The sequence below is a fragment of the Syngnathoides biaculeatus genome, chromosome 6 (genome assembly GCF_019802595.1).
Source record: "Syngnathoides biaculeatus isolate LvHL_M chromosome 6, ASM1980259v1, whole genome shotgun sequence".
NCBI lineage: Eukaryota > Metazoa > Chordata > Actinopteri > Syngnathiformes > Syngnathidae > Syngnathoides > Syngnathoides biaculeatus.
In genome coordinates this window covers 18617945-18642970 of record NC_084645.1, presented here as the reverse complement: position 1 = coordinate 18642970, position 25026 = coordinate 18617945, and the positions used below count along the sequence as shown (strand labels likewise).

General features: G+C 41.9%; 1 protein-coding gene across 6 annotated transcripts in view; it reads right to left on the bottom strand.

The window, feature by feature from the left end:
* ccnd2a (cyclin D2, a) overlaps positions 1 to 25026 on the bottom strand; it is a 185184-nt gene that overhangs the window by 14397 nt on the left and 145761 nt on the right. For 5 of the 6 annotated variants that reach the window (XM_061822928.1, XM_061822925.1, XM_061822927.1 and 2 more), the window contains 2 exons: positions 7184 to 7399; positions 4546 to 4705 (listed from right to left, as the gene is read on the bottom strand). In XM_061822928.1, coding sequence (XP_061678912.1) covers positions 4546 to 4705; positions 7184 to 7399 — 376 coding nt within the window. Of the gene's footprint in view, positions 1 to 4545; positions 4706 to 7183; positions 7400 to 8768; positions 9171 to 25026 lie in introns of those variants that run through there. The other variant, XM_061822923.1, reaches the window with a different exon arrangement.

Below are 25026 nucleotides of genomic sequence, written 5' to 3'. Positions count from 1 at the left end.
GCTTTACGATTACGTAATGGAAGATGTCATGATACAAAAGCAACAGTTCAGTCTTATACTGAGGACTGAGCCAGAGGTGTCAAATTGGGGGTGTACTGTCCCGGGGCCCTAAGCATTAGGAGTGTCCCTGGCTGTCCAGCAGGTGGCAGAAAGATCCCCACAAGCTCCTCTGGGTCAACAAATAATCTGCAAGGAAACCTATGTCTGCACCCACGCCCCTGTTGATGCTGTTTGGGGGGGGCCCAGAATGTGGTGATATGTGCCTTGACACATAGCATCACGACAACTGTGGTTCAGCGTCTTGCTCAAGTATACTTGAGATGGGTGCAGGAGGTCAAATCCACAAAATCTGGGTCGAGAGGCAGATGCTCAACTACCTGGGCCACACCGTGTCATATGTTCCTCTACATCTCCTCTGTATGTACTGCAGTAACGTAAACATTCCCCCACAGTAAGCGCTCTCAGAGCAGCAGATAACTAATAAGTAACATCCATCCATCCATTTTCTTAGCCGCTTATCCTCACAAGGGTCGCGGGAGTGCTGGAGCCTATCCCAGCTATCTTCAGGCACAAGGCAGGGTATACCTTGAACTGATTGTGTGTTCAAACGAACATGCTGAGATTTCATACTGAAATTTGAGAGTAAATTGAGACATGATCATTACTTATTCATTTATTTATTATTATTGCATGCTTTACGGGACATTTTAGTTTGGTGGTGGTGCCGTGAGATGTTTCTTATGTCAAATCTGTGTCTTGCCTCACTGAAGGTCGGGAAACACTGTATGAAGTGACTTCCGAGTTTAGAAACGCAAACTTCAAGTGGGGATGTTCCATTTTCAAACACGGGAATGTAGCAGCGTCCAGAGATAAATTCCCTTTGCGCTTTTGCTGTGAGTCAGATGGCTGCGGGGTTTTCAGTGGGTTGCTGATGGAGAGAACTCAGGACATGCCGCTCTGTGATTCACTGAATGTGTCACACTTCTGGATGCGGGCTACTTCCTTTTGATCCGTTGCCAATGCGGCGGCACCGGACCTGATCCCACATATCCGGGATGTGAGCATCATTTGTCTGAGGTGGTGGCTAATTTGTTCAGGTTCTGACACATCCAGCATATCGTTTTTTTTTACTGACAACAAACAGCAGTAAAGATCGTTTCATTGACCACATCTAAGATGAATCATTTATTTCGGGACCACTGTGATGAGTGTCTCCATGGCGACGTCATTCTGGTCCATTGAGAGTGGCATGAAAGTGTACGTGACTCACTAAAAATATTTGCACTGTTGCATAGAAATCACATGGGCATATTTGCCTGCAGTTTCACTTTGGCATGATGCTGAAAGGCATCCATGCAAGAAAATTTTTGATTTTAAAAAAATGTGATTGTTTATGTCAGTCCTGTGATTGGCTGGCAATCACTTCAGGACGTATCCCCACTCCTGCCTGAAGATAGCTGGGATTGGCTCCAGCCCTCCCACGACCCTTGTGAGGATAAGTGACTCAGAAAACGGATGGATGAAATAAACACTATCTTTTGAATTTACATGATTTTATATTGCTTTATGATTCTTTTATTACGCTAGAGGCCCTGTAGCTCAGTGGTTAGAGCACTGGTTTGATAAACCAGGGGTTGTGGGTTCGTATCCCACTGGGGCCTCCACTCCCTGAGAAGGGTTGCGTCAGGAAGGGCATCCGGCGTAAAAATTGTGCCAAACATATGTGCGTTCATCTGAGATGACACGCTGTGGCGACCCTGAAAGGGACAAGCCGAAAGAAACTTACTTTATTCTTTTATTACGCTATTTTTCTCTTACAGAGGAGAGCCAATGCTGAATTCATGTGACCCGCCAGTGAAATGGACTTTACACAAGAGGGGGAAAGCAAAAGGGTGTCTTCTATCTAGTGAATTATTAGTTTCCCTCAGTAGAACTAACAAGTTAATGATCAAGTTACTTGACAGTTCAAAGCCACTTCCTACCCCTCCTTTCCATTGAAGAGAGAAAAGAAAAAAAAAATCAAACACCATTCATAACTAGAAGAGCTTGTCCTCTGCTACTTGAACTACTTGTTAGCTACATCAGCACATGCAGGACAATGGACTCTAATGGCCAGCCTCCAGGTGTAGCTTTGGTACCAAGCATCCAAAGCAACACGCATACCATTGCACTGAAGGCTATTGGAGTGGGCATTAAAGAAAACGAAACAAAACAAGACATAATCGCCGGCAACGCGGCCAGAAGACGGAGCTCAACAACCACAGCAGACAGTTTGGGGTGCATCTGTCTGCCCCATGCACACCGCCTATTCTCCCACTTTACCCCAATTGAATAAGAATGGACGAGGAAGCTCTGAGTGCTTGGTGGTGTGTAGGAATGGAGGTTGATAATCTCCCTTAATGAGCTTGTTTCTTGGCTATTATCCGGCGGGCTGCCTGAGGGAAGGGCCGGTGTTTCCTATCAAGTGGCCCTGCGGCGCTGACCCTCATACGGCTCTACATATGAAATGGAAGGGCCGAGTCTTTTGTCTCCCTTCTCGGAGTCTTGAGCTGAGCCCCTCCATCCATTTGCATACTCCTGAATGGACCAGCCAGTGTTATTAATTAATACAGAGCCAGCCTGCGCCACCTGACAAAAACCCACCGAGTGGCCTGAACGGAACTGTTTCATCAAAAGCGAGGAGCTATTAGGAAGGAGAGGCCTTATTCTCCACTTACTCCTCTCTTCTCTTGAAAACACAGCGCTGCGGTTTTATGCGTGTTTTGTTTTCCATTGGACAGGCAGCGTTGGCGGGATGTGTGGAGGTCGGTGGCTTGAATGAAACGGGAAGGCCACAGGTGAGCTGTTGTCCATTGTGTTGCAAATGTAAATCCTCCCGAGCGCTCGCGCCTCCTTCTGCTGAGTCTTCACCTCTCCAGCCTGGCTCGCAGGTCGCCTCCAGGAAGATTCTCAGCAGATTTACGTCTGGGAACACCCCGTAAAGAGGCTTTCGAATTCTCAGATGTCTTCAGATGCATCAAATTGTTGACTCAGAAATTAACTTCCTACGGTGGCCTAACACCAGTTTGTTGATCAAGTCGTCACAAAGCACCTTTTCTGTTTCTGTCTCGCCCTCACTATTCGGTGTTTGCTGAGGGCCTTCATAAATAAATGACCTGTCGCTAATCTAGCAACAGTTGCTCTCTGAAGACGCGACGTCAGGAGGACTCGGCTCGTAAATTTACTTCCACTCCCTCAGTGAAGCCATGACGGACAAAGTGCATGCTGAGTCTTTCACAATGTTGCTTTGAGAATAGGCACAATCACTAAAATGCTGTCATTACACAAGAATCCACAAGCACAACACAGTTGATTTTTTCTTTTTGTCCCCCCCCCATCGTCAAAATAAAAAACCTCGTCGCCTTTCTCGACTATACTAAAATCACTTCTCAGTTTTATTTTGAGACTGCAACTTTGCCTTCTTTGAAACTATGTCAGTAAGAGGAATTATTTTGCAAGGCGTGTGGGAGGTTATCACTCGTTCCCTGTTGCTAGCTTCTTGGTCTTGAGATGATGCCTACCTTCAGGAAAAAGTCATCACCTCCTCCCGCTATGAAGCGGGTAGCCTCGAGAAGTTAAGACAGAAGCCGATACAACATATTTTCCCATTGCCTTCTTCACCTCCATTGACAGATCAAGTTAAAGGCCATGTGTCCCTCCTTGGACTCATTTGATGTTTGAGCTTGTGGGAACAATCCATCTCTAAAGTTGAGAGACAACACCCCGCCAATCCTCCACCCATGTATATCGCTTCCCCCAATCACGCGTGCGACATAGGAATACTCCTCAACCTGCCAAGTGTGCTTTGAAGTGTTACTGGATGCTACCGAAGAGCCTCCAAAACAACATCCACATACCAGACTGTGACGATGGAGGCAGTCTTAAGTCTGAAACATCTTCAATGACAAAAGCCTCCTTTGGACTATTTTTCACACTGTGGGTAATGCATCCATCAGGCCTGCAAACTGAGCTCTATTTTGATACGAAGCTAAAAGAAGAATGTGCAGAGATGTGTTTGCAACATAGGAAAAGTATGCAGTTGCGCACTTCCATTGCCACTTTTCCTTTTTGGGCTCGGCTCTAGTTGCCTCAGCTTGCCGTGGTTGTTTTCTCCACTTTAAACAATAGTGCAGAAAGTGGCAAAAAGTAAAATATATCAATAATGGGGGAATTTGTGGTCACGGGAAAGCAATTGCAATTCAACAGTGTATTGGGAGATGATAGACTTTAACAGCACAACATGATATGGATTGTTTTGGGCACTTTTAGCCATGACGGCTCAAATCTTAAATGACGATTCCGCTCTAAAGTGACTTATGTCATCTGAATGTTAGTGGATTGGCACACTTGAAGCAAAACACAAGGGACCATGTTACTAAGTAGTAAAGTTTTAGTGTCTCACTGTAGACACAATGATGCAGTTTGCATGGGTTTTTCTCAAAGGAATTTTGTAATTTATCAATGAGATTGTCCACAAGGGAGCATCCGTGCTTAACCGTAGCCTACCTGTGGCACAGAGGGCGATGAACGTCTGGACATGTTTGCGTATAAGAGTCAGTTTATCCTCAGGCAGCGGCAGCCTCCTCACTATGTGCTCGATAAAGTCGTTCGGTGTCACTGCTGCCAGGTTCCACTTCAACTTCCCCAGCACTACCAGTTCCCATTCCTAAGGTCAAGGAGACACACGGGCAGATTGTGAGACAATGCATGGTGGAGGGAGACATACACGGAAAGCAATGTATATAACAAACTGAGGAGACCGTCACACAATTCGCAGTTATTCGTGCTAAGTTCCCCCACCAGATCTGGAAACTGCTGCAGTTGCGTTCTTCCTAAAAGGTATATTCTCTTCACATTGCTAAAGTCAGATTTCCTGAATGTAGTCTCATTTGACTTCCTTTAGCTATTGAATTAACCCCCGTTGGCCATTCAAGCGGCCTTGTGAGCATGCCTTATGAATTCTGCCTAGCAACAGGTGGCTGCACAAACATGTGACGTGACTACGAACAAAGATCCGAGCAGTTCTGAAGCTCTCCGTTGCTTTGTGTCCGAGATAGTTAAAATGAAAGTTTTTACAAAAAAGATTTTACAAAAATATGTACTTTTTTTTTGTTTTTGACACCATTTATTATGTCACTGTCAGCGGAGGCCACCAACAAAGAACGGGATAACTACACGCTATGTAGCTATACTTAGAGCCAACAATTATATTCATTGAAAAACTGTTCCGGTGTATATGAATGATAATTATTTGTGTTTTTTTTTCTTTTTCCTCAGCCTGACACAGAGAAACATGAGCAGTGTCACCAGCTCAGGTGACCTCACAACTGTGTGCTCCCTCCCCGCTTGTCTGTCTGGCATCTGGGACTTTCCTAAAGAGGCCCAGCAGAGGTTCCGCCGTGTGTGAGGCTAGCGGAAGGGAAGGAAGGCTGCACATTGAGGAGAATCAGCATTTCATCTGTATTCAAATGTTAAAAGCAATGTAAAAAAAATTATTTCCTTCCACACCAACCAATAAAATTCTTTTGGAAAATGTCTAAATTCGCCATTGTCAGGTGACAAACAAGCCGACGATTCATAGAATTCAAGAATGCCTTGGACTCACACAAGACATTGAGCAGAGGAGACACATGGCGGCGCGCATGTGATGGGACGCGACACTAGGTGCGGTGTTCTCCCCTCTTTGGGTGTATTGTTACTTTCACTTCCGAGTGCGGGAGGTAATTAACTGAAGACTTGGTGACTAATTTAGGAAAACATTTCAGTGGTTTGGTTAAGGACTACTGCCTTGTGACTGGAACTTCGGATGCTGCTCATTTTCTCCCTTGAAGAGACCGCATGGTCTCAGTCATGAGATAATCCAACATGGCTGCCGCTGACCCTGTAAGTTTTTGTTTTTTTCCACTGACCTTTTCAGAAATGCGACACTCTCCTTATGACACACGAGGAAAAGGGGCTGTACCTTTGTCCCATATAATGACTTCTACTAAATTCAAAGATGAAACGGGGACCTCAAATTTATTTTCATGCATTTAAAAGCCTATCCTCCGAATAGCGGGTGCAACATAGAATCTGTGACAAAAAAAAAAAAAAGAAGGAAAGGAAAAAAAAGCTTGCAACATAGCAGATCCGAATGCTGAGTGGCAGCTCGACATCTACTTCCTTCTGCTACTACTGCCTTCCTCTGGTCACACCTTCTTTCTGAAATTGTGGTTCAATTTACAAGAAATTCTTACCAAAGATGAGGACCACAAAAAAAAAAAAAGAAGAAGCAATCACATGCACTGAGCAGCTGATCTGCTTCCTGTATCTGCCTGACAGCCAAAATACTGCCTTATACAGAAACACTGAGAGCGAGCATCAGGAAACAAACAGCAGAGGGCTAAAAAGTGAACATTTGTGCGCACTCTTTCATGGAGTGCACCTCTTTTACGTTCTGACCCTATCGGCCCCACGAATGAAAACACACCGTGGATCCGCCAGTGGCATGGAGACCATTGCCCACATCTGCATTGCAATATGCGTGCGGCCTCTTTCACCACACGGTTGGAGTTGAGTGTTGTTTACCAAGGAATGTTTATGTAGCACTGCAGGGCTTCATTATCTGATGCGAGACGGGCCCTAAGTAATTGCTTTGCGCAGGTGAAGGCAGCTGCAGGCCCTTGCAAACAAGTGTCCTGTCGGCCCAACGGGGACGTAATCACGGCAAATAGAAGGAGCGTGACATTACGTCGCATCATGCGTGTGCATCGCTGGTTATTTTGGGATAGAGGCTGAACTGTAAAAGGCAAACTTGGATTTCTCTGTGTCTCTCTCCCACTCTGACAGGAACAGAGTCAGAAGTTTGGCTGCCATTCAAGATGACCTCGTTGCTCTGCGCGTGCAAATATTTGCCGCTAGATGGCAATGGAGACCATTACACAGACTTAAAAGCGGGGTTTTGTACAGTAAGAGCCCCCATGTGGAACGATTCACTTGTGTGTGGCTTTTGCTTTCATTAAAGCACAGACTCCATCGCACACTAGACTACAGTATGTTTTATTTATTTATTGGGGGGTGGGAGTGGCTATACTGCAAAATACAATCAAACAAAGGAAAGTATTTTTTAGATCTTTACGTTGGATGATGTTTGAATGTTGCTTACCAGCAGTTCTTGTGGTCTGATGGAGTTATCTGTGTAGATGCAAAGCTTCTCTGCAGTTAATGGACGAGTCTCTTTCAATTTGGATGCAAGAAACATGCAAACTGCTCCGAGCAGCTGCAGGTTACACTTTTTGGTGGGGACCACTGCTAGAAATCTGTCTAAGTAGTTCATGGCCAGGGGAAAAACTTCTTCCTCGCACTTCTGCTCCTCACAAACCTAAACACAGAGAGAGAGAGAGAGAGAGAGATGAGAGAGAGAGAGAGAGAGAGAGAGAGAGAGAGAGAGAGAGAAAGAGAGAGAGAAAGAGAGAGAGGGGGGAGCGACAGAAGGAGAGAATCAGCATACAATGCAGCTACGTTCAATAACATATACTGTTAATTCATATTACTTGTAAAGCATAAAACAACTTGAAATGACACGGAAAACGGCAGATATAAATGCGCTGACACCCAAAAGTTGGGGACCAGCCAGGAATTTGCACTCGGTCCCAATCGGTTGCGACATAACACACTTTTAATCAAATTGCTGAATACACAAAGCATGATTTAAGTGTAAAACACGTCAATAGAGTTACATTCCTGCAGTTCATTCACTAACAAATGAATTTAAGTCACAATCGAGCCGAGCCAGAAAACACCCCGCTTGTAGCGCAGCACGCGGAAACACTTTTTCTTCATTCGTCATGTTTTTCAAAAAATATTTAAAAATAGAAATAAATTGTCTGTACCCATTTCCTTTACACCATAATAAACAACGACGCCTTACGCGCCATATCCGACTATTCTTGTCCAAATTGTCCGAGGATAAGTGCGAATAAAATGTCAAAATAAAAAGCAACTCGCTGGAGGCTGGTGTGGCGTGCGTCACCAGCCAGCCGATATATTCACTTTAAAAATTAATTAAAAATATTTCGCTGGTCGGAACTTGACAATGTTTACATGAAAATAAAGCGTGGGGCCTCGGCAATGTTTGGAGTCGGTTGTTAGTGAGAAATGTATGAATTAATGTCGACTTTCGAACATAACTTCAGCGTGAGGCATTGCGACGCAAAGGCACAAGTAAGGCCCTCGCCCTTCCTCCATTTCAAACAGATATCGCAAAAGTTTGCAACATTAAAACACATCATTTCTCCGGCCGGGGGACAAATAGGTTCGCCCTACGATGTAGCCGATGGATTTTAAGTGCTGTTATTGCGTTCATGACATTGTAAAGTCCTCTTAAAAAGCACAAGCGCTCCTGTAAAAAAACAACATGGCGAACGGAGGACCGCGGTGCTCGGCGAGTGCATACGTGTGCATGGAAATAGTCGAAGTATCATCAATAAAATCATTGAAAATCACCAAAACCACCGCCACACGCCGCACAAGAGGCACAGTCAGTCGACATATGCCGTCGTCACGTCCGAAAGGGGAAAATGGCGAAAAGACCAGCGGCGCGAGCGGACTTTAAAAACCCCGAAAAGCCCGAAAATGAACACAAGTGGCCACAAAAGGGAAGTCAACTCGGTCAGTGTTCCGAGCAGAAGCGGCACCGAACGCGTCGGGAGCGATTTTTGAAGGACACGACGAGCTTTTTGTGGTAGTACCTCCAACATCCAAGTGGCGACCATCCTCCTCATGAAGGGTTGAATGTCTCTCTGCACGCCTTTAAAATAGGAATATTGAGGTAGAAACCTCTCCTCTATGTTCAACAAGCTCTGGAGCACTCGGTCATCACAAAGGAGGTTCGGATCGGGACGAGCCCGTATATTGGTGTCCATTTCCAGGCAGAGCAGCTCCATGGCGTTTGGCTTCAGTCGCAAGAACAACAAAAACAAACCCAAAAGAAAGAAAAAAGAAGCAGCGATCACTGCGTGGGAAGCGTGTCGGCGAGCAAAAACACACCGTGGTGGAAGGGAAAGTGGAAAGGAGGCATAAAGAAGAGAGGAGAGGCTGCAGGGGCTCCGTCAGTCAGCGTCGTCCTGCCTCTCGCGGTGGAGAACTTTTGCTGTGTGTCCCCGAGCTCAGTGCGCCTCCACTTGCTTGCATCAGGCGCATTTCAAGGTTGCGCTGCAGGCGTGCGCAACTGACGCAATTAGCTCCGAGCAGCACACGCACGCCAGGCAGGCAGGCAGGCAGGCACGCAGTCTCTCTCTTTCTTTTTCTTCTTCTTCTTTCTCTTATCCTCTTTCTCTGCAGCCATGCACGCACAGTCAGCCTATATGACTCCAAATCAATTTATGCACCATTTTACCCCACAAAGGTCGAATAGCGCGTGTTCGCGGGGCTTGATTATCTTTAGGAGCGTTGAGCGCCACACGGGCGTTGAAACATACAGAATGTTCACTTAAGTTGAAATTTTGAGGAAAAAGTGCTTCATAAGGGCCAGGAATGCTTAGTAATAACACTTGTGTTCAATAGACGAGCTGCTTGTTCTGTGTGACTGACGTTTTACACGGATTCCGGTGAACAAAGAGGGGCTGCCATGTGCTTTTCCAGAGCTGGCCAACACCACGGCACAACCTTTCAACAACTTTGTCGAAATGTGGCACGGGCGAGCAAGGCAGCAGGTGAATAGGAAGTTGCATTGATTAAACAGAGTGAAATAATAATAATAATAATAATAATAAAACCAAAGTACAGCCTAAAGAGATGCGGATCTGCATGAGTAAATATGTTAATCCTCCCCCATCTCCCCCATTCTTCTTGGACGACTTCAAAGGTGCGAGCTGTGAATGAAGGCCGCAGTGCATCAGGGGAACCCAGTCAAGTCCTCCCATGCTTTAGAGCTGCTCTTTTCCATCAAGCTCCTATAGGCTGCATAGAACGGCTTGGGAGAAAAAAAGCTGGGGAAATGTCTCTTTAAAGTTACCCCCTCACCCCCCGCCTCCTGTCTCCAGAGTAAGTCGTTTCCTCCTCCTTCCGCGTGTATCTATTTGCATATAGCCAATAGTTCCGCAGAGCTGGCCCCGGCTTGGGCGATTGTTACTGGGCAGACTTCCTCTTACCTTCCTCCCCTTGCTCTGCCTCCGCTGGGATAGAAAGACGCATCAATGAGGGGGAGCTCAATATGTAATTGCACGGAGGGAATATAACTTGAACTGATCCTGTCGCAGAGCAGTGCGCACAAATGCGCATACTAATGAAAACTTATAGATAGAGGTGCATGGAAAAAAAACCTCAATAAATGCATTCGATCCAAAGAAGAGAGCAGACATGAAATGTTAGGCGATGCTATGAAAAAAAAAAATGTTCAAATCAGACCAATGAGTTAGAAAGACGGGAGAAAAGAGATGCGGTGTTGTGGAAGGCAGGTGCTCCAAACTGTCCGTCCCAAGCTGCCACAGGCGCTTCCTTCACCTGCATGGATCACACCTGCGGCTGTTTGCGCAAAGATAGTCATCATGCAAATTGGAGGATACGGAGCCATATTTGCTTTTATGCAACCTTGCCATATTAGATGGTGCCTCATGAAAATGTGGAGCTAAGGGTGAACAAACTTTTGTGTATGTATATATATATATATATATATATATATATATATATATATATATATTTTTTTTTAAATCACTTGTATAATTTCAAGATGTGTGACTTTTTAAATCTCATGCAAGCACCACGTGGTTGAACCACACACATGCCAGGGCGCGTTTTCTTTTTCTTTCTTTTCTTTCTTTTTTTTCTATTGTGCAGCTCCAAGACGGAGCACACCGCAAGGCACATCACAGGCGGAAGCGTTCACTCAGCATATCAGAATAAAGCAGCAACACATCTTTGCAAAGACACGCCAAGCCTTTCTGGCATTTGCTTTTCTTTTTCTTTTTTTTTTCCTGGGAGCCAAACAGTCAATAAAAATGGAACTCGAGTGGAAGTGCGTCGCACACTGCAAGAAATGCACGTGGGGCAACACGAGATTGTGCTATTTAAAGTTTGAACATTTGATTTAACGGAGTGATTCTTTTTTTTTAAGTCCCAAGATAATGAAATATTGTTGGAAAAAACGTGCATCAAATGACGAGATGAAAGTGATGGTTGTTTTCAATTGGAGTGAGTCATCATCCCCACACTTTTTACAGTTAAAATCCCCGCGGGTCTCTGTCGGTGATGATTGCTCTTCATTTACCGATTTACATGACAATCACGAACAGAAGAAATTATGAGAACAACGCAGCAAGTGAGAGGATTGAGAGAGGCGGGGAATTTAGTCGACTTTTATTGAGATGACAGAAGCTCACTTCTGAGAATTTGTCTCACAAGCTCAACATTGACGTACCCCCCACCCCCCTCCGTTAAGATATGCAAGTTATAAGAAAAGTTTTTGTTGTTTTGGTTTTTAAAAATCCCACAAAGGCGACCACTAACGTAAGATTTTATCAACAGCAATCACGGGAAGTCGTCAGGGAGGAAGAAAGTACAAAGAATAGTGAGAGAGGTGTACAAATGATTTCAATTTTCTTTTCTTATCTTTTGTCCTTTTTGTTCTGAGGAGGTGTTTCCCAAACTGTAGCCAAACTCGTTTGCATAGATAAGATCTGCTGAGGTATGTGAAGAGAACATAGCCAAAGACAAGCCTGGAGACAACATACCTGCATGACATTCAGCCAGGGGCTCACAATTCACATTTTAGGACATTTTCAACCCTGCAACTTCCTCGAAAAATTTACACACATAACAAACTATTTTCTGGAGTATTATGTTGCATGGAACTTGCTAAGAAAACATAAATGTATACATAGGTTGTATTAAATAGGATTCATTTAAAATGCCACCTGGGTCTTTTTTATTCATTTTATTTAAAACTGTAAACTTTGCATGTTTTCAAATATTATGTTCCTTTTTCAAATTACTCTCTGTTCTCCAGATATTTAAAAACTATATTTTTCATTAAAGAGCACATCTTTTTTTTGAAGTTATGAATTATTCCTGAATGATTGTTGAACCCTCTCAAGGTTTCAAATTAATCACAATTTGTAAGCCACGAAAGTGAAGCAATAATATGAAACTTTTGAATCTTAAAATTCAAATTTGCTTGTTTCCTCAATTACAAGATGATTCAATTGTTTGATATCCATTTTGTGTGGATTCTACAAACATGCAAAATGTATTAGCAATAAAATAAAAATAAATGTAGGAATACTTCAAGAGATTTGAACATGAGCTAACTAATAATAATTTAATAAAAGAACAGCAGCAAAACTCACATCAACAATATGCCTAAAACATAAAATAAACGTTGAAACGAGCAAATAATCCCCCACAATTCAATAAAAAGCACATAATTCCTGAAGCGGGAAGCATTGTTTTTTATTTCTTCTTCAATAAATGCTTTACAGAATATCCAGCAATCGCAACACTAATCCACAATTCAGTGGAAAAAGAATAACAACAACAACGACAAAAAAACACTTTTCCTAAATTCATCACGCCAAATAATCCTTAACAGGCATCTTAAAACCCATCTCATGGTTCTTTACATTCATCCACACTGCAGGCACAACACTTATCAGTTGACATCAGAACATTGTCCATATATATATATATATATATATATATATATGTATATATATATATATATATTATATATATATATATATATATATATATATATACGTATATATATATATATATATACATATATATATATGTAGATTTATAGATACATACACAGTCTCAGTATATATACTGTGCACCTACACACACACACAGACACACACACACACACAGACACACACACACACACACACACACACACCACACACACACACAACAGGGTTTACAAATCATTCGTTTGTCACATATTCACATTTCCCCATTCCTGCCATGCTCTCTGTGCTTGAACAAGTGCAGATGTGCATGAAGAACAACAAGAAAGAGAAGTTCGTTAAAAATACACCCGTGAAAAAAAAAAAAAAAAAAGAGCATAAACACAACAACACCAGCCTTCATGTCAAGCATTGCTGGAAAAACAACAATTCTCCGGTGCAGTTCAAACCTAAGAGTCAATATCACCAAATGGGTCTTCGGTATGGAGAGGATGAATTTGAAAATGACTCAAAAGTTTTTCTGGATCATACGAAAGCTTCACAATGCTGTGGAAGTGTACAGTGAAGTCTTGCCAAATAACTGGCATATCAAACCAGTGACACATCAATCCCACACTGAGCTGATAGGCTATCTTCCCTCAAATAGTTTGGCCCGATAATCTCATTTGTCCCCTTTCATCTCCAACAATGTTTTCTTGCGACGCGTTGAAATCCCCGATCTTCCCAAAATCACCTGCTCCCCCCTGCACGCTGCGCTTTGCCTGCGTGGGACTGATGTTCGTACAATGCCGCTTTGGCATCGAGCGAGCCTTGCAAACTTCCCTCAGACTCCCTCAGAAATTCTTCACAAAAACACATCCTCCCGAATTCTTTGAGACGTGCCATATCTCAACAGCTGAACACAAATTAAAAAAAAAAAAAAAAGACAAGGAGGAGCAAATGGGAAAAGATGGTGATTGTGTTGACTGCATAATGTTCGTATGGGGGCATGTACCTTTTTGTGTGTTTGTGTGTGTGTGTGTGACAACAACATTTCAGAGAGGCTAATAGATGTCCAATCCCTTTCATCCTCGGATGACACCTCAGTGTGTGAAAGGTATCAAACCTCTGGTAGAGGCATCCACTGGAATTCTTTTTTTAAACGTTAGCATTATTGAGCATTCATTCATCCATCCATTCATTCATTCATTCATTCATTCATTCATTCATTCATTCATTCATTCATTCATTCATTCATTCATTCATTCATTTATCTCGTTGAATGTTCGATGGGGGCTGTTTTATTCTATTTAAAACTAATGATTGAAACAGAGTAAGCAGCGGCAATTCTTTGTTAAACAATCAACGTCCTTTGCTAGCATAACAAAACATGATGAAAAAGTATCTTGGATATAATTTGACAGATGAATTAAAAATACGAAAAAAAATGTCTGGACTCATTGTTTTTTTTTTTTGGAGCACAAATACCTACACATCTTGCCTGGTTATTTCTTTTCAAATTTTCCAACTGAAAAAAAAAAGGTGGATGTGGTGTGTGTCAGCATCTGACTGATTTATACACTTCAAAAATGCACATGATAAAAATGTCCAGTAAGTCAGAATTGGATAATCGTTACATGAAAATAAAGCATGGGGGCTGTTTGGAGATTGTTGTTTTTGAGAAATGCATGAATTCATGTCAACTTCTTTAACCTTAATTATTGGATGTTTAAAACACCTGGTTTCTCAATCCGACACGTTTGCCGATCATTTTGAGATGTCTTTCTGAAAGCATGCCGCTTGCGTTTGAATACACGTCTTGTCGTAATACACACTCATTTTAAAACTGCTTTTTGTTTACATGTCATAAGATGGCAATTATCTGACATATGGCATTCTGACTTATCGAACTGTGACCTGCCAGAATAAAGGCAGACTGAAAACTGGAACGGTTCATATGGGATGATTTGGGATCCCAAGTGCTTTTCCAAAAGTTGACTAAAATAAGTGGCAAATTTTGCCATCCCTCCAAGAGAAATGATGACTGTCTATTTATCTAAAGAATGTTAAAACTCGTTGATTCACAGTCATTCATTAATCATGACAATGTAGGACTAAGAGTACCACACTTGGCAGCAGATTTGAACATTATTACAAATTGGTCATTACAAGTTCTGTTGTTACGTTATCCTTTGTGTCGAGGGGACAGATTTTTACACGTGCAGAGCATCACAATGATTACCAAAATCAACCTTGATGAATGACTACTGTGTAACAAGTTGCAGTGAATGACAGTCGTTGGGGCAGTCGTTGGCCGATGTGGCAAAACCTTCACTTAAAACCAGAAACAAACCGTCTGGTATTCATTTACCTTTCCTCTAACCCCCCACTTCATTCCTACACCCTTCCTCCCCTCACATTCCTCTCCGGGTTCTTTAAACCCCACTGGCGGTCTCCAATACAGCAATTGAACAGTCGACAAATGAGCGAGGAGACTAAGAGGCTAATTTTTGGTCATAGTTTCTTTCTGCCGTCCTTTTGTGTTTCCCACGTTTTGCCGCCGTCCACACGAGCGCAGAGCGGCTCAGCTGCTGTTGCTGCTGTCTCTGCACCTCCAGCTCCTCCAGGATTTTCCCATGTTCATATCACCAGCCCTTGACTTTGTCACTCATGCAACAGCTGCTTGCTGATACCACACCAAAAGTTCCAGCCTATTGCGCTCCCTTATTTCACTGTGCACACACAGAACAAAGGCATTGTTAATCCCCACTGAGTCCTTGGAGCGCTAACGGCATTTTGTACCAAAAACTCCAAAGAATGTTTGAAAATTGTGTCTGTTGGTGGTTCGGAAGGATCAACATCTTGATGACTTCCAGCCCCGACAAGAACAACCTCAGACTAAAACATGAGCTCATGGGCTGGCTTATCAATACACTTGCTCGGTGGCATGCAATTAAGCAATCTTGATACACAAAGGGTATGTAATACATTGCTTTGGCAGCAATGCAAATGGATGAGTAATGCACGATGCACCCAAAAAATATCAAGATTGACCCAGCATCTTCTTTTTTTTTTTTAATAGTTCTTGACACTCCAGTATACGTGCAAGTCCGAACCTAAGAGTTGCGCACCGTCAGTGTAGTGCCACATTGTGACACGACACGCAGCAGAGCCCACAAACTGAATAATTAACAGTGGGGGGAAGAGGAAATACATGCCTTTAAGTATTATTGCATGGTCTGTATGTGTTAATGTAGCTCAAGCGTTAAAGTCATTTATAATTAAGGTAAAATACATGTTAATTGCCCATCTATGACATCTTGTGATTTATGTTAGCAGTCAGCTACGAGACTTCAGTTTCGTTGCAGTTTAGTTGAACATGTCAGTACTTAAATAGACACTGGGTTCAAATGGTAAACAGCAATGTGGGGAAAGTTGATTTTGTCCGCCAACTTTTTGGAAGATTCCGTTCCATTCCAAAAATGAACTTGTTCAGTTTACACGTTAAGGTTTTGACCTAAGTTCAGAATTCCCAAAATGAACAAATCATTATTTCTTTTTTTTTCTTTTTCTCAGTATGTTGCTAATGGCCTATTGATCAACCTTATTTCCCGAACCACTCGCGCTCAATTGGGCTGCGGGCGTGGTGGAGCCTTTCCCAGCAATCTTTGGGCAGAAGCCGGCTCACACTGTGAACTGCTCATCAGCCAATTGGAGGGCACATATAAACAAACAACCATTTGCACTCACATTTACACCTGTGGGCAATTAAGAGTCTTCGTTTAACCTATCTACAATTGTCCACGTGTTGAAGTGTCCTAGGGTAAGACACTAAACCCTAATGTGCCCCAAGTGGGACTTGGCAGCTCCTTGCATGGCAGGAGTTGGCCATTGGTGCGCAAATGTCCAGCTCCGTAAAGCGCTTTGAGTATTGTGACGGTGTCGATAAGGGATGCCCAAACCTTTTTCCCCCAAGGTCTAATTTTAAAGGAGGGGAGTGAGGGGTCTGCTGAGTGGATCGTAGCCACGATAGTGGCGCGTTCACTGCCATGGAGAAAGCAACAGAAAGACTGTAGATAGGAGGCCATCTTGCAGAACGCACCTTTATGTGCACATGCGCAGTGACACACATCACAAGAGGCCACGATTGGTCGAACCAACTGTAAGTCAATCGACGTGCACAATTGATGTAAGAGCTACACCTGAGTCAAGTGGATGATGGGCTGACGGATTTTATTGGCACGAGGTCATGCGATTGGCCAAAACTGCCTCGACGATGCATTGAGCACCCCCGGTGAAGATAAAGTGCTCTATAAGTTATGTCTTTCAGTCTTTCTCAGCTGCAAAATTGTGTTTACATTGTTGACTCCTTAAAAACAAAAACACTTTGCTATGCAGCGTAGTCTTGCATTTTGCCAAAATCGCACTTGAGCCTCTTAGTAAGTTGCAGATGGTTTTGCTGTTTTGCCTGGAACAATCATGTTTTAGGGTATGTTCTGTAATCTCTCGCTCGCACATGCACACACACACACGTTTATCAATAAGTCTGGTCAGCAAACAGCTTCTTCATTCAGTGGTTTCAGTGGATAAAGCAAATTCTGGAAGGCCCTATACATGTGTTGTTGGTTTTCAGTACTTAAACATTTGTGGCAGGTGTCTGTGGATTCCCACTGAATGTGAGTTTCATTGTACTGGGTTACTCCTGATCACAGCCGCATCGCATTTATAAATATGAATATAGCCTTGTGCCATCAGATTTTTTTTTTTTGTGGAACCTTTATTCAACCAGGCAAAAGTACAATTGAGATATAAGATCTCTTTTACAATGGCAACCAGGCTAAGAAGGCAGCAAGTTTAGCAACTCCAACTCAATCACATACAAGATTATTTCAATTGGTTTTTTTCACCTCCCCTCTTGAAAAAAAAAGAAAGAAAATAATTCAATTCAGTTTTGCAAATTCTAGGTCATATTAATGGCAGTAAAAGTTCTAAAATTGGCAACAATGTACTTGGAAGAAGGATGTTTTGACTTTTTTATATTTACTGTAGTCATCTTCCTGTTTATTTTTAAATTCTGCCTGGTGATGCTATTGTGCTGTTTAACAAGAGGAAATCAAATATTATACAACCATTTCTCAGAGCTGGATTTACCTTACTTTGCTATTTTACAACTATTTCATTCATCACTTCTTCATTTTAGATTTTAGTTTTATGTCTGACGGACAGTGATATTGTTCAACAACAATGTTCACATGTTATTTAGTTATTTTTATTTTATTTGACGGTCATGCTAAGATTTAAGTTACTCTATAGTTATTAGGGACCTGAGTAGATTTTTTTTTTATCACTTATTACATTCTTGGTCTTACTCAAGTAATTACATAGAGAGCCACTTTTTTAATTTGACTTTAGTCATATTCTTCTAAAGTAACAGTACTCTTCCTTGAGTTCCATATTTTGGCTACTCTACCCACCTCTGGGTATCCTCAAATGAGATTAAAAAAAAATAGACATCTTGAAGACACGTTATATTGCCTCTTATTGGAAGAACTGTGCAACTTTTGCTAGTTTTCTTCGTGATGTTATATGATAGCCTCCAATTTATTGACAGCAGTGAGAGTGAGAACAGGTGCAAATGCACTCAAACCTGAAGTATTGTGTTTTAATAAGTTGATGTTTATATACTTTATATTGAATTTGTGAGGGAGAGGTAAATCTATATTCCTTGATGTGGAGATTTTCACCTATCATGGGGGGTTCCGGGACCTATCCCCTGCGACGAACATGGGTTAACTGTCTATTACAAATTTAAAGGCACAGGGCATCATGTGCACATGGTCTATTATGACTTATCTGGTTCGAGTCATTCAAAACAAGTTCTCTATTAACAGGCAAGAGTTCCCAAAATAACCAATGTTCTTAAAAATGAGCCCCCAAACTAAACTAAGCAAACACCTGAGAGCGTAACAGCTCTAACATGTGCGTACGACACGAAGTGGGGCTACTGTTGGCCTCGTTTTCCAATCCTTGTACAGATGGTAACAGATGGCACGTGGGTTGTGAGTGTGCAACGAGTAGAGATGAGAACAAGATTACCGCAACAATTCGAGAGGGCTTCCCTCCATCTGCATGTGCATCAGGTACTCACACGTCTGCTTGGGGATGAAGGGATTAAATTAATACAGTGGCCGCACATGCACAAGAGACATCGACGCAGATACAGAAACTATAAACATACAAAAAAAATGTGGACTGACGATAGGGGGAATAAAAACTGCAATGGAAAATCCCAGCAAGCCGTCTTTGAGACACGTAGCCGGGAATAAGTACACTTCTGTCTTGGTATTATTATGTCTAAGTATTATCTAGAGCAGGGATTACCAAACTTTGTCAGCTCAAGACTCAGGCTTGGTATAATAACTGATTAAGAATTCTCTCCTTTGTATAGAAGTGATGAACTTGTTGATTAGCAAGGCTAGTTAGCAATTCTAAGACGGATAATGTGATGTTGATGACGGGAAGTCCGCCTTCATCCATGCTGTGGCAACTCTTTCTAGCCTTTCTTTTAACATCAATATTTCTATAGTACTTAGTTGAACTTGAATTTTCAGCATGATTGATGAAGGAAATTTAGCAAAATGACCATTGGCCAACCCTACCGAAGACCCAAATAATAATTGCGGTTCCATCCAGGGACCCACACTAGCAAAACTATCATTCGTTGCCATCATATCCACGTGCATGGATGTATAAATTAATGATAAAGGACACAATGGCAAACAATCAACTTGTCTTGACCATGAAAATGTATACCTGCTTGACAACTGACAAAATACTTTGTGTGCATTACCACACAACTACTGTATCTAGCAGTCACATGGCTTGTCAGCCTCCAAACACATTTGACATATACTGTATGTGGTGGTTTTGTACGGAAGTACACAAGTCGCCCTCATACACGGCATTGGGCACAAGTAGATTCCCCTAAAGATCAGTTATTTTTTTAATGATTTTAATTTTTGTGTTCCTTTTCTGTGAGTGACTGGCGACCAGTTCAGGGTGCACCCTGCCTCTCGCATGAAGGTAGCTGAGATACGTTCCATCACACCTGCGACCAAAGTGAGGATAATCCATCCATCCATTTTCAATCCCAGTTATCCTGGTTAGGGTTATGGTGGTGCTGGATTCTATCCCAGATGACTTTCGGCAAAAGGCAGACTACACCCTGAACTGCTTGCCAGTCAGTCGCATAAAAGGGAAACAAAATTTCTATTCAACAATTAAATAGTGCTTTAATTATACAAAATTGTTTTTTGGAGTGGGGGATGGAAGACCGACCCTGAAAATGCTTGTTGGTGGGTTATGCCACACCTATTCATGTAATGAAGGTAAATTTACATTCTGGCCTGGTCCTTCTTTCTCGGTGAATAACAAGAGTTCACTGCAGAAAAGCATTTGGTCCATCAGCGTGTAGTGTTTCTTTGGCCGGACATACTGTACACATGCCAACGTTTTCATTTTTCTTTGTGTAGTGGGTGAACTGAAATGATTTTGAACCCTGCAAATTGCTGGCATCCCATCTGGTTGTACTTCTTTTTAACCCAAATGTACAACAATGCACAGGAATGGCCACCACCACCCCCAGCACACTCTCTTTCAGGCTGTAATAATATGATCCTTTTGGGGAAATTGACATGGTTCCCTTGTCTATGTTGGTGGCGTCAGCCCATCGGACCCCTGTGTGTGTTTAATGGCTACATGTGTCGCTCCCTATCTCCCACTCAGAGTAGCACAGAGGTAGAGGAAGGCTTAACAGCCTGGGAAAAAGTTGAACAGTGTGAAATTACCTTGATCCAAAGATTCCTGCTGCATACCAGCCCAATGAACCCATAACAGAGCAGGCACTCAGTCAGAGAGGGCTGGCTGCGAGGAACAGCTGAGACATTACAGAGGGGGAAGGGGAGAGGAGCCATGGGGAGGTGAAAGAAAGATAAATGGGTGTAGTAGAGATGCCCAGCCCCTGTAATCTACAGTCCACAGTCAGGGGCAGGGGTCAGGGTATCTATGCGGTATCTAATGTACATCCTGTGATAACGCGGGACAACTGTTAGGTTGGGCAAGGCGGATTTGCTGACTTGCTATAGTGCAGTTTCACACTTAGAGGGAGTTCTAGGAGAAGCAGCTTGAAGACCTCATGAGGGCGACAGAATTTGTGGATGAGAACTCAAAATTAAACATACTCAGAGAGCGCAGACCTCCACCGAGGTGTTAACATTTGTCACTTGAGAAATCAATGATTGAATGACTTATATTTTTACATTTATCGGGATGACTTGATGATTTGACAATCACAACAAATAATCTATTTGTGTAGTGTTGACGTTTTAACATGAAAAGGCTTCTGACCATACATTCACTTTAGAACATCACTCAATCTATTTTTCTAAGATGCTCGTCAACATTCTGGCCACGGTTGAGCTAGAGCTGATATTGGGGGAGAGGCGGGCAGACCCCGGACTGATAGCCAGCTAAAAGGGAACATACAAACACAAAATTGATGCTCACATTCACACCTATGGACAATTTAGAGTCTCTAATTGACCTAACATGCAGGTTTTGGGAATCTGGCAGGAAGCCGGAGTAGTGAGTAAATGGAAGCGACGGGTGTGCCAATAAAACTCACAAGAGCGCAGGGACCTCACATAGAGCCGTTGGAACCCCTATCCCTTGATTTAGAGAGACATGCGATGGCCACTGTTCCACTGTTTCCATTTTTAATCATCTATATGAGTAAACTTTTAAAATAATGTCCAAATTGAATATAGATGAAAATGCCAGGTAAAACAGTGGTTGGCGCATTTGTGTCTCACAGTTAGTTCTGAGGTTCTGAATCCAAATCTATGCTCCAGTTTTTCTGTATGCCGTTTGGATGTTGTTGATGGGCTTGTGTGTGTTTTTCGCCCTACCATATTCCTAAAACATGCACATGAGGCTAAATAAAGACTTCAAGTTCCGCCTCGGTGTGAATGTGAGTGTGAATGGTTGTTTGTCAATACGTAGCCATTGTAAGTTTGTAAGTTAATTACTAGCATCTATGCTCCTGAGTTGATAACATGTTGATAACATGAAGTCATTGTTAGCCTCATGCTAATGTTAACACTGACTGCTCAAAGCAATTAACTTGCAGCTGCTGATGCTAATGTGAGCAGCTAAGTTGCTAAATGGCTTACCGTGATAAATCAGGCACAACGTACTTCCTTTTTAGATGCTCGTATATAACTGCAGGTCTGCCATGAAAGGCAAGTTCTGTCTTGCAGGTTTGACATTGCATTTCCCTGGAGTATTTTCGCTGGAATACTCAAATGTACGGGCTCTTGCTCACGCTGACTAGCCGTAGTACTTCCGGGTACGTCACATGGACGACCTGAATGACATTAGAAAAACCCGTATTACCACCGCTGTGCATGTGCGTCACGTCCAGAAAGTAGAGAACAGATGAACAGTGGGAGAAAAAGCATAACTTCAAAAAACATAAACGACAAGGTCAACTATTTAATGCGGACGATTTTTATCGTTGCAGTAACTCGTCAGCTTGCCACTTGTCGTAGCAGTCAAGTCATTTTGCCAGTCCTGCTTCCTACCTATGTACTGTATATTGTTTTTTTTAATTATTATTTTGTTACAATTGTTTTGTTTTATGTACAGACACTGCAGTACTTTATTTGTGGTTAATTACTGCATATAAAAGAGTTGTTTAAGCTCATAAAGGCAGCTTAGAATGCTAAGGGGGTCTTTTAAACCAGGAAAAGGAGTCCTGAAACCTTCAGCGGGTGATGAGCAGCTTTTGTCGCCATGTGTTGGTGTAATTATCGCTGTTGTGCTATGGGTTTCAAGTCAGTGTGAAAGTGATGGTTATAACTTGCGATATTGTTTATTGGTAGATGAGTTTGTGTCTCCAGCCGTAATGGTAATATAATGAAGAATTTGGCTTCTAGGCACATTTGTGAATACGTATCCATTTAGTGTAAACCCCAGCTATATCACGCTTCAGTTTTTGTAATCTTGGTATCATTTACAGTTGTCTTTTTTCCCAATAATTTGGGCAATATTTTTGTGCGATTGTTTTTGGGTTATCTTTTTCACTCTGAATATGTGTTAAATTGTATTGTTTTAAAAGTGGTTAAAGGTATTCCCAAAAATTTAGCGACAGTATACGTTGTAAAAACAGGCCTGTGTTGTATTTAAACGGTATTTCTATTTTGCGGATTTTCGCATATCACTGGTGGAGTGGAACATAATCCCTGGAATGAAGGTGGCTTCACTCTAAATGGTGATGCATGATAATTAGTGAATGAGTACTCCACCCAATATGGAACTCTTGGCAAATGATACATCTTGAATATGATATAAGTCTAGAACATTGCATATTACAGGTTTGTACTGTAAGCGAGCATATGCTTCGATACCAAGTGAACCCACTTTGAGGTGGGTAATCAGTTCTCACGTTGCACTCATTTTCATCAAGTTTTGTCATATCGGAATATCTCTTGCACATCTGCAGATGTAACCTCAACAGACTTGGAAGCGTGACTTTCCATCAGACTTTTTTTTTTTTTTTAAAGACACAGCTCAACTGCATTGGATATGCTGACTGCAGGTGCACTTTGTCTTAAATGCAGAGCAATGCAACCGGATGGGAGGTAGGTCATCCTGCCTGTAACACACTAGCACCACATATAATTTCTGTCTTACGTATCAGGGTTACAGCATTAGTATGTTATTCCAGAACGTGCATTGGAAAAATCTCCTCCCAACTCAGTTTTCTGTTTTGTCCTAATTTTCAGGAAAACTCCATTGATTGGATTGTGATACAAGTAATGTGTTTCTATATAAAGCAAGAACTAAATGAATACAATAAAAGCTCAGCTTTCATTGCTTTCATTACAATTTAAAATAATTATAAAAATACAGGGTACAGTACAAAAGATGAGCACTAGCTTTGTTTGCTTTGTTTGTTTGTTTGCGGGAGACAGGGAATACAAAAAATAAATAAATAAATAGTGAGAATCTGGATAAAGGTGCAGTCGTAGGAATTGAAGTTTTTTTTTTCTTCCACACATCCACCCCCTAGATTCATATGGCGCCTCCCATCTGTTCCTAAGTCTTTCTTAACCCGCTAACTAATGAACAGATGGACAAACACAAATGCACACTTTGTTGGATTGTTTTTCACTTTTATTTACAGATCAGCTTTGAAGGAGGTCTATCTATATTAAACGGAATGACATTCTAATGACTGATGTTCATTACCCAGCATTCATCTTCCATACTGCTTATCCTGACAACTGTAAAACCAACAACTGTAATAATGGCCAATGAAATTATGCAGAATACATGCAATGGTACCAAGACTTGCACCAACTTGTGTTTTTTTCAAGTTATTAAACATCACTTGGTTACATTTTACTGTGAGGCAAAATTTGCGTAACAAGTCCGTTCGAGTAAAGTGAAGGAGGTCTCGAGCCTGGATTTCAACCCGTAACCTGTGAAATGTGAGGCAGATGTGCGAACCAGTTGTTCACCATGTTACCCAGATATAAACAAACATATAAATGGGAAAGTCACTGAACTCAGTAGATTTTCATATAGGCCATTGGTGATTGCTAAAAACCTTTACAAAATATTTTTACTGACTTATAATTCTCACCTTTGCATGGATTTTAGGATGTCTGGACTGTCAATGTGTCTTTAACTTGGTCATGTTTCTGACCAATGATTTAGCACGTTGTTTTTGACAAAGATAAGAATAAAAGTGTACTGTTCATATAGACATACAAATGTTTCCATCTATTTTTTAATTTGATGATGCCAGTGTCATGTCAATATATTTTGTTATCGGCTGAGTTTCTGCAAATTTGATGAACTCTACGTCTTGTTTTAATCACAAAATAATGTTGCTAACACTGACTTCTGGAGTTGGAGTACTTGCTCGTTGATATTGTCTGGACACAGACAACATAAAGCAACGCAACATGTTGATTCACTCCAAAGGTCGAGGCGTACTTTGCCATAACATACTGCTAAAAGACGGCAAGCCAATTCAACAAAGCCACTTGACCTTGGTTGGACTTGGGCTTACAAAGTCCTGCATATTTGCAGGAAGACCCATATATCCAAATTCCATGACAAAGACTTCGCATTTTAGGTGTCTTTTTGCACTTAACTGATTTCATAATTGTCATATAAATGTTTTTTAGAATCAGAACTAGGGATGAGAAAAAAAACAAATTTTAGGTAAAGTAGCCATTTCTACAAGTAGCCGTTTGCAGCGCCCCACAAAACC